Consider the following 11,173-nt stretch of genomic DNA (forward strand, 5'->3'; position numbering starts at 1 on the left):
ATGGGCTTTTTATCTGATTTGATGAAAAACAAAGTTATTGCTTGTGGTAGTAAAGTCGAAGCCAGAAAGCATCTACATACGTGCGAGCGGAAGAGCAGGAGGAGGAGCAAGCGGAGTAGAGCTCCAGAAAAGTAATAGAAAATACTACACATCTTTTTTTTTAATTTATAATTTATTTAATACTTGTATTTATAAGTGTGTATACAAAAATTTAATACAAATTATAGGGTGACTCAAGGTGGATGCAGATCTTTGACAACAATTATTTGTGATAAGTTAATGTTTTTATTTCTATTTTTTGTAGAAAATTGGCACTACAGGCTTTGGCAAACTTAGTCATGGACCAATACTCAGTTGAACAACGCGATAAGGCACATTTTCACCTAATTGGCGTACGCTGCAAGAAAAAACTAAGCACCCAAAACTAGTCACTGTTTGGTGTTATTTTTGGGCGGACTCCGCCTCCGCCCGTACTTCTGCGAAAATTGTACCGGTAGCGCTGTTACGGTTAAGGAACAAACAAAACGAACTTTGCATGGCCTAAATTAGACGACATGGACTTGGACAATATACACATGGCTCAAATAGGACGGTGCCAGTTGCCACACAGCGAATGAAACAATCGCCCTATTACGAACATCTGCGGTCTTATTGAATCACCTTATAGTACATATATATTTAATAATCCTCATTATATATTTCATCATTATTACTATAATGCGGCAATAGAACATAGTCATCATTGTCGATTTTGTTGAATTTACTTATCGCGCTGTATTGTAGATATAAACGTTGCTTGCAAAATTCATAGAATTCAATTTCGTTGGTGAAATTTTTGCTAAGGATGTCACGCGTTTCCTGGCTCACTGGTCGCTTTGCTGGATTCTTATTCACAGACGATAAGCGTTCTTTACCCACTGTAATGTTTTGAAAAAAATGTAATGTTTGTACATATGTACATACAAGAGTGATTAGGTGCCAAATTCATATTTGTTTCTTACTGTGGTACACGACTTTTGCATGTTTGAAATATTTCGGTATATAGTGTTCAAGCACTGTTAGCGTTATGTTTGTATCTTCCCACGTTCCAACAACGGCATATTCTTGTTCGACCGTTCGTTTAGCTTTTTGCATTGCCGCAACGGAATTGAAGGGCCTTTTTTTCGAAAGCGAATAGAAGAACAATGATCAATTTAAAATTAACGTTTTCCGCATAAACTTCATACTATTAATACATACATACATACATATGTAGGTGTGTATGTAAGCGCTAGCACAAATACATATGCACTATGCGTGTGTGTACATTAGAGTGGGTCGCAAAAAAATATATAAAGTACATAGTGGTGGTGACAAATTGGTTTCACTACCAAGTAATGGAAATGTATTTCAAATTTCAATACCACTATATGGGTAGTGGTTATAAATTTTTTAACAAATTCGTTTGTAAAGAAATGGTTATTAAATATCACAGATCGCAAAATTTTTCTAAATTTTTAAACTAGTTTAATTAGTCAGTGATAGTGAAATTTTCGTTCCCTTACCACTAACCATATAGTGATAGTGATAATTCTATTTCACTACCACTATGTAGTGATAGTGAAATTTGAAATGCACTACCACTAAAGCCCGGGTGATAGTGAAAATTTCGATTTAGTGCAATTCGCCCAACCCTGAAAGATATATACATAGCACCTATATGCAACTGCTGGATGTCCTACAAAAGTATAGGGCTGATATTACCGCAGTATTGGAAATTCGTAGAATGATGCACAAATTTTGGTGTGGACTTGTAAATGGGCGAAAACTTGTCTTCAGTGCTGGGATGATGATTCCACCTCGTCATCCTCTTATTTGCTGATACAGGAAGAATCAGGAAAGATTCCCAACTTTACGATGAACGCACAAAGACCCTGGCAGAACCGCCACCAACAGGGAGACAACAGAAAGATCTTGCAATTGCGTATGTACGAGTTTTTACCGGGCGCTGGCTGAGCTTACACGAGGCCACACCTATCCGGTGCTACTGTTTCAAGAGTGCACTTCCTTGCAAAGTCATCAGCCATGCAGTTTTTCGCAATGTCACTGTGACCCGGCACCCAAATTAGCCTGTTTAAAAAATACTTAATTAGATTAACTTTATAGAAAATCGTACTACCTTTATCGTTGCCCTAACAATAACCATTGTAGCAACACGTCGATAGTCAAACATTATTTTACAAGCAAAACTTTATGATTTTAAATGCAGTTAGTATTTCGGAACGCCTCTATTGTAGGCCTTCGAATGCTGGTGCAAGTTCAGAGATTGTTTTTTTTTTTTGTAGTGTTGTCCGACCCCTACTAATGTACACACTATTCTTTTTGCTATGCAAATTAATGTGCTGCCACCTACATACGTACAAACGTAGGTATGCTATGTATTGGAATACAAAAGAAAAAATGCCTAACTATGCTACTTACATACACAATTTTTTATTTTGTCCGCAAAAGAATAGTGTTTGCCGGCGATGATCACCGGATTCATTTGTTGCCTCATCCTGATTGAATGTACATAATATACTTTTGGTTTTTATGCATGTGTCTATATCCATATTCATGAATTCGTCCGAAGGTCGTGGTGGTGCCATATCACCCAACTTAGCCTTCATATCTATGTAATACCATTCGGCACGAATATAATAGTGCCAACTAATGACACGATCGATAGGATGTCGAACCAAATTAATATAAATGGGTCTGGGTAAGTGAAAGCGCGTAAAATTCAAATAGGCCAAATGTTGAGAGTAGGCATGTGGTTTTTGCTTTCCTAAAATCTCGACTGCCAATTCCCGCTGGAGATGTGGTGCCAACAGGACAGTCTCGTAACGCTTGCCAGCATCGCGTGATGCTTTATAACCGTGGAGTCGACCCAAATGTGACATAAGTTCCATTAAAGATTGACTACCCACTTTGGCTACCCGATTAAAGAATACCATATCTATGTCAGCCTTCTTTGTATTATTTAATTCGTCAGCGCTAAGGCCCCACTCTGGAGTATCTTCATGACTTTCATCATTTTCATATGCATCGTCGAGCGATTCTTCATATTCGTCATTATTGCGAGCATTTTCTCCATTTTGCTGACGACGATGCTGATGATGACGTTGTCGATGATGATGCGGACTATGCTTTTGCTCGCGTTGCTCTTCAATATTCTCATTGCTTCGTGCGTGAACTTCATTATGACGAATACGTGGTCTACGCTGTTTGTGGGGAGTGATTGAATGGCGATAATGAAGTTTTGCATTGATTTCGAGGAATTTAATTAATTTTTGTTTCTTTGCTTATAATGAGAGCGATTTGAACCATAACCGTTTACAGGTTTACCACCATTATACATATCTACGTACATATATGAACACAGAAAGATGTAAGGACTATGTGTAAACAAAATGATAGCGCACTACATTGAAAGAATTTACTTGCAAACATTAAGTAGGAAAGTTTGCAAGGAAAATCATTGAGCCGTATGAATAAAATTTAAAGCAATTGCTTTTTCTGAAAATTTCACCCCTTTTACTCAAGATTATTTCTATAATAAATCCAGTAAAAGGTTTGAAATTTCAGAAAAAGCAATAGCTTAGTTTTTCTTCATACGACCCATTGTGTGAAATATTTTAAAAGACAAAGAGTTACACACAAAAGTGAAATTGTAAAATGTAAGCATTTAAGGTAATGCAGTAGCATAAAAAAGAACACTCAAGCATGAATTACCGGCCTTATAGCCTATTTCCACCAAAAGCTTAACTGCAGTTAAGAGCGTAATTGGCAAGTTACGTGTGTATTTCTCACTTTTTGCTTTTTTTCTTTTCGTTTGCTTTTACCTACGAGTAATATGAGCAATTGCTCTTTCGAATTGCAATCCACTGCATTTTCCAGTAGGCATAAACTGCAGTTAAGGCTTGGTGGAAATCCGCTATTAAAAAAAATCAGCATTTAATGACAATTTACCTAGTTTTTATTGTATAAAAATAAATTAAAAATTTTGAGTATTTTATAATATGCAGTAGCCATCACTTTTTGAAAACTCTAAAAAATACATACATTTTTTCTGTGTTGGTGAGGCAGTCCCTCGTCAAGATTCGAGGTCTGGCGTGTGTTTGCATTGCTGGATGTATATCTGGAACTCGAGCCACTGCATCGAAAAGGCTGCAAAGCGAACTCTCCAAAATTCATGAAAAGGGCTATGGCAACTATAAGATCTTATCATCTAGGAACATGGACAAGCTAGGCTCCCAGCTCCCATTAGTTCTGCTCCTGAGAGATGACATGCATAGAGTAGTATTTTTCTAAAGAAACTTTAAAAGCTGATAAGTAGGTACATAAAGCAAGGCGACCGGGAGTACCTATTTTGTATAGAGACACGTTCAGGCGAGCACACTACAGTGGCACACAGACCCCTGCGGGTATTAGATCAGGCGTATACATATTGCCCCAGAATGAAGCTTTTGGTGCCCCTGAGAAGCTTTCCCAGCATTTTCCAAGCGGAAGTCTATTATATCAATGAGTGTTCAGAGATCAGCCTTAACGGGAATTATCGAAGTGAGAGGATCCTAAGTGGAAGTACGGGGTCAAATCCTCAGTGGTCGCACAGTATGCTTAATTCCCTGGATACCAGGGCACATGGGAGTCGAAGGAATTGAGGAAGCTGATCATTTGGCCAGAATGGCTGCTGCCTCGACCACGATAGAACTTTAGCCTTTGAAGAAACGCTGAGAAAGGAAAGAACGAAACGTTGAGAACTGCACTGGCGTAACATAATGGGTCTTTGTGAAGCTAAAAGCTTCCTAAAAGGGCACAGTATTCTGATGGAGCTCCCTAAGGAGGAACTAAGAATTGTTACACTCATTTTATGGGCCATTGTAGGCTGGTCTAGTCAAGCGACCTGCACACATATGTCACTTCTGTAGCCACGCCTCGAAATGTGAGGCCGCTTCACATACAAATCTTTTGCATAGAGCCACCAGCGCTCTCATATGCACCGAATTTGTCTTTCCACAAAGACGGATTGCCGTCTTTGTCTTGCAGAGCAGGAGACGTCGAAGCACATTCTGTGTGATTGTCCGGCATTGAGAAGACTAAAAGCTCAACCAGCCACCGACGGAGCGCCATTCCGTACTTGCCGTCCGTATCAACATATGAAATTGCTATTGTTGGACAGAGAGAGAAGCAATGACAACATCACCGTCATGCAGTGATGAGATTTCATTAACACGATAATCCCATAAGATAGGTCGTGTCAGGTGACACAGTCTACGGTTTTACGTCGGTGGCTGGTTGAGCTATAAGACTTCCATACCTCAGTTCTTCCATAGTCGAAGCCGTAGGTATCAGAAATTCGTCTATCAATAACTTATTTCCATCTATTCGGGAGGTGGATATTATTTTCAGCCGTCAGTGTTAAGAACTGTCATAGAGATACTAAAGATCTTATCGGTCGCGGTGACTTGTTTCTATTTGCACCCATTAAGATTAAATTACATCCCACGTGTAAACATTTTATTCGATTGCTTAGAGCTTTGAAAACTTCCCAGAATGTAAAATGAGAAGCTTTAAAAAACGCTTTCAGACCGACCATAAACCTTTTTAAATGGCGTCGTAATCAAGACGCTCTGATCGAGAGTTAAAGTTTTTAGGCAAAATAGCAGCATACCACTTGCCTGGCATCCATATTGAAGCAGTTGTCATTTTAACAATATATAAAACTTTAACACAAGCAAAATTTGAAGTTATCTATTTATTTTTAAAGCTACATAATTATAAAATATTGTCTCTTTAAGTGAGTAATTAGTTTTTTTGCTGTGTGGTCTTGCAACAAATTTGCGATAAAAATTTGCACAAAAATACAAACATATGATATTTTATACTAAATACATACGATAATTACATAATATTTAATGTCTCAGTAATTTAATAGCAATATATTGCTTATAAAGACGTTGTTTACAAAAATTATAAAATTCAATTTCATTAGTTAGATTTTTATGTAATATTTCACGAACTTGCTGTGACACACTTGGTTTGATAGAATTTCTATTAACTTGATGCAGACGATTTTCAGGTTCTGAAATTTCAAATAAAATAAAAATAATCGCGTAAAAAAGCCACTAATTAACGAAAAGGTCCCACTGTGCAACAAAATGAGACGAATAAAAAAAACACGAATGCGATATGCAATTATGAAAGTCACAATTTTTTTTTTACAGTGCATTAAAGTTTTCCTAATTTAGTTCCAAATTGATCTAAATTTTTTAAAAAATCGCGCATAAAACTGTATTAAAAAAATAAAAGTTAGTAACTGATTTATATTGATGACTTTTAAAAGTAAAAGTCACTGACTGAGTTTTATTTATGACTCTTATAAATAAAAGTCTACCATAACTGTAATCTAAGACATATACTTTTAAAATCAAAACTAACTGTTATTTGCATATTATTTAGATACAAATCAAAAATAATTGTTATTTTGGAGTCGTAAAATAAAAGGAGTAATTAAATAAAAGTCAAAAAATAATTGTTAAAGAGCGATATTACTTTTAATAAAAGTTGTAGCTGTTACGGTCTCTGGAAAAAACGCCTGGTGGTTCAATGTTCTAGAGCTTTTCATCTATCGTGGTCGCCATACCGCACTCGTGTCTTTTTTTTTTGCTCGACTGTCGCACAGTGTTATCATTGCAATTTAGAATAAAAGTTTTATAGAAAAAAACATTTTTATTTGCATATGCAAAAGTACATGCATACATACATACATACATGTATTTAAGACAATAGAACGACGACAATAATTTTGAATAACTATTTATTGTTCAATATTTGGAGAAAAGCTAATTAGTATAAGTTTATGACTCCTATTGCTACGGGGACCATTCGTACCAATTTTAGCGGGACAGTACCGATTTTGAGAACATTTTCCGGCTGAATATTTTTTTAAAAACGGAACATATAAGTGTCCCGATTTTTCATATTTATACCGATTATGTCCCGATTTTCGATTATTTAATGTTTATTATTTTTTATGAAAGTATACATAGCTAACTATATAACAAAACCCATGTAAATCAAACAGTGTACAAAAATTCACAAAATTCGACAAAGTTTCATCAAAATTTTTAGCTTTTTAATTAGATTCCTTAGATATATTCTGAGTATGCAATTTTGTAGCCCATTCAATTTTAGTAGTGAAGTGCAAATTTTAAGTTGCTAGGACTTATCGTTGCGGTCATTTTTTTGTGGAAGGTGTTGCTCATTTTCTCCATAGAAAAAATTGTCTAAACATATTTTGCCTTGAAGAAAATGCGCGAACAAAAAACAGCCTTTAGTTCTTTTGCAAAAAAAGCATGCTACTATCGAAGAAACTCGATAAATAAATTTAAAAAAAAGTTGTGAATGGTTAAATGAAAATGAGTTACGATTTTTCGTATGAAATTAGACCAGGAAATTATGTTACTCATACGCCGTGTACGACGATATTATTTTTAAAATTTTTTCCCTGTTAAAGGGCTCTCTGCAATGCTGCGATGGAAAAATCACAAGAAATATGTTCCATTATTTCTGTTGCTTGAAAAAGCACTTTGCTTTTGCTGTTAATTTTCTTGTAGCAATAAATATACGAGCATATTTTTCTTGAGAGCTGTAAACTAATTTCATCAATTTTAATAGAAGAAAATTTCCTTTCCATTTCTTGTGCCTCGTTTTATATGGTTTTTTCGATTTTTATTTTTTGATAGCTGTATAGAGCCCTTAAATTTTAAATTATTTTCATTCCTAATGCAAACTTAAAGTGAAAATATCTAATCTCGAAAATCCGTTTATAGATCCGTGACGTACGAGCCATAATCAGGTTGACGTGTGTCGGCGTATTTGTGTTATTTGGCCTCTAAATTGTTAAATTATATGTAGCTAAAATTATTCACAAAAGTTTTAAATTTAAAAAAAAAAACTTTTTGCGAGTCAAACCATTTTTACTTTTGGTTTCCATGTATTTGCCTTGGGCGGAAGATAAATTTTCGGGTGAATTTTTTTTTCGGGCGAAACTCAGGGTAAGGTAGAATAATAATTATTAGGCACTTTTAAGGGGAAAAAATAAAAATCATAAAATAGTAATTAATTACTTATTTAAATTATTTTACTTATAATGATTACTGTCCCTGATTACTTGGTATCCCAAATTAAACCTTGAACTAAACCAAATCTGTAGGTATGTATGCATATATGATGCCCTGCATATATATATATGCATTTTGCTTAGTTTTCATTAAAACTAGAATGGCAGTTCGATTAGGGTAAAATTTATGCTTCAAAGACATTGAAAACGACGAACCACAGGTCACAGCTGCCAATTTTTTATCTTCAACGTTTTGTCGATGGCGACATTTGAACACTTTTTGGACGTAGCATCGACAACTTGAATTTTTTATGAATTTGGCATGAAAAAAGGGAAAGAACCTTATCAGTCGCTAGAAAAATATAAATACATACATAAGTAGATCTAATGTAGCCACAACCAGTGTTGCCATTGAAAGTTTTCAGAAAGTCGCAAAAAAGGGGTCATTGATGAAAAAAGGGGTACCATTTTATTTTTGCTTTTCTTTACTAGTTAAAAAAATAAATCTGTTGAATTTAAAAATAAAATAGTGGGACAAGCTTTTCACAAAACAGGATTGCAAACATACACATAAATCGAGAAGAGTTACATTTCCCTTCAAAGTTTTAAGTGATGCATTTTTTCGTACTTACAAGAGGAAACAATTTTTAATAGCATGGTTTTGTTAAAATTTCCTAAAAAATCTCTGAAAAGGGCCAAAAGTCGCACATAATTTTGGAAAATAGTCAAAAAATCTAAATTTTCAAAAGGTCGGTTCAAAGGGTATTGGCGCTTAAAAAGGGTCAAATTGCCCCTTTAGTCGCACAACGGCAACACTGGCCACGACCACACTAATTATCTGCATAAGAGTACGCGTTAAAACAATTTGACAGCTGGCGCCCGTAGCCCATCGTTTTCAATGCGTTTCAAGCATAAATCTTTAACACTGGGCGCGTTTCTTTATTCATTCCGGATCTAGAATAGAATAGTCGTAGTTTATCCGGAACAATGGCAATAAGGAATGAGAAAGGAATGAAGTTCTTAGGAACCAGCTAGAAAATAACCTTTTGGTGATTATTAATATTTAATTTAATTTTCTAACGGTTGTTTCGTAAACGATTTTTCAAAAACTTACTTGGTTTCCCTAGCTCCATTATTTTCATGCAATTGTTTACATTTGTACGTATGTATGTATATGCGTAACAGCTGTTCAGCAGAATATTCTATAAATTTCATGTTAGAGACGGAATAAGAAGAATGAGTTTAGATTAACCGGTACGATACTATCCGGAACGTTCTAACGAAAAAGTAAACATTAAAATTTATTCCGAACGTCGAAACACGCCCAATAATATTTTCTATTCGTTCTTTTGCCATTCTAAAGTAGGGTTCACACGATTAGTACATTTTTACAGATTTTGTACATCTTAACAGTTACAGAGTTGGTTTGTTTTTGTTTAGTTGAACTCATTCTCGATGCAAATTCTTAGACAACACCACTCTATGTGACTGCCAAAATGTACAAATCGTGTGACCCCTGCTTAAGGTTAAATAAATGTTCAGATAAAATATTATCAAATGTCGTTTATTACTGTAATAAGTCTCTGTTGCTCCGGCAAAGAACCTCGGTATGTAATGCTCCAGCACTGTCAGTGTAATATTAGTCTCCTCCCAAGTACCAATTACCGCATAATGATTTTCAACATTTCGTTTTGCCTGTTGCATTGCCTTGTAGGAATTGAATGGCCTAAATATACATAAGCAAAAATATATGCAATTTCTGATACATATAAAATAGTCATTGCCTGTTAGCAATTTAATAAAAAAACTATATTTTCGACTATGAGGTTCACGTGGCTGGATCAATAAGTTCATGACTTTTTAATGAAAGACTGTTGTTTAACAACGATTCATTTTTCAACATAGCTTCATTTGACCTCTGTGCATTGCGTCCAATACTTATCAAATCTTTACATGCCCTCCAACCTTTTTTTTGGCCAAATGCGATCGTATATTCTTCTTCCTTGAACCGATCCAGTATGTTGGCATATTATCAGCCATTTTTTATTTAAGCCGTTTCAAGGAAACAAGTATGTACGCGAAGGATGTGGCAGTTTCAGTGACGCGCAAATTTTTGCATACGCTCTACGGCTTAACTCAAGGATACTTCAACCTAGTGACTAGGCTTGATTCTTGATAGGAAGCCTAATATCGAGGAGAGAGCAAGGAATGCTTCTAAGGCTGCATAGAGACAACAGGCAAGAGATGAGGCCAAGGTTATTTCCTGACTCTATGAAGTCGTCGTCTGGTGGCATGCACTGGAGAAGACTACGTTAGTTAATATGTTGGGTCGACACAACGAGCTGCCCTCATTTCAATCAGTTGGATAATTAGGAGCACTCCCACGCTAACTCTTAAAGTCATGCTTATAATATCGCCTATCGATATCCCTGATAATGCGGATCACTGCCTGACTAGCCTAGCACCAGCTAGCTCTTTCTCCACACAGATCCCATTAAGGGATGAGTGGGTGGAGGGCCGGGGTTAGATGCAGACATCGGTGAACTTTACACGGTTGGGTCGAAGCTTGTCGGAAAGGTCGGTGGATGTGTCTTCAGGCTTCCAGATCACAGTAGTGTTATTCTGCTGCTATTAATGAAGCAGTGGATTGGCTGCTGTTGCGATGGCAGAAAGGGAGGTTAGCATCTACTCAGACAGCCAGGCGTTTATTACTGTAATAAGTCTCTGTTGCTCCGGCAAAGAACCTCGGTATGTAATGCTCCAGCACTGTCAGTGTAATATTAGTCTCCTCCCAAGTACCAATTACCGCATAATTTTCAACATTTCGTTTTGCCTGTTGCATTGCCTTGTAGGAATTGAATGGCCTGAATATACATAAGCAAAAATAGATGCAATTTCTGATGCATATAAAATATTCAAAGCTTGTTGGGGAAGGCCCTAATTCAATATTGGTTGCGTCAGTATATTAACTTGTCACTATCTACTTCTTCTTAATTGGCGCTGTAACCGCCTAAGCGATTTTGGCCGAGT

At 36.1% G+C, this 11,173-nt stretch overlaps 2 protein-coding genes across 3 annotated transcripts in view; both read right to left on the reverse strand.

Annotated features, from left to right (window-relative positions):
• LOC118746824 (heparan sulfate 2-O-sulfotransferase pipe) overlaps positions 1 to 11,173 on the reverse strand; it is a gene marked incomplete at its 3' end in the record, with an annotated part of 67,112 nt that overhangs the window by 30,770 nt on the left and 25,169 nt on the right.
• The window catches only part of LOC118747089 (heparan sulfate 2-O-sulfotransferase pipe-like), a 14,076-nt gene continuing 3,501 nt past the window's right edge, over positions 599 to 11,173 (reverse strand). Inside the window, exons 3-7 of the mRNA XM_036481080.1 lie at positions 10,856 to 11,007; positions 6,042 to 6,103; positions 2,461 to 3,242; positions 1,002 to 1,156; positions 599 to 917 (exon numbers count right to left, since the gene is read on the reverse strand). Coding sequence (XP_036336973.1) covers positions 679 to 917; positions 1,002 to 1,156; positions 2,461 to 3,242; positions 6,042 to 6,103; positions 10,856 to 11,007 — 1,390 coding nt within the window. The 3' untranslated portion in view covers positions 599 to 678. The remainder of the gene's footprint in view (positions 918 to 1,001; positions 1,157 to 2,460; positions 3,243 to 6,041; positions 6,104 to 10,855; positions 11,008 to 11,173) is intronic.

This window comes from Rhagoletis pomonella, unplaced genomic scaffold (genome assembly GCF_013731165.1).
Source record: "Rhagoletis pomonella isolate Grant_MI unplaced genomic scaffold, Rhpom_1.0 Rhpom_scaffold_00011, whole genome shotgun sequence".
NCBI lineage: Eukaryota > Metazoa > Arthropoda > Insecta > Diptera > Tephritidae > Rhagoletis > Rhagoletis pomonella.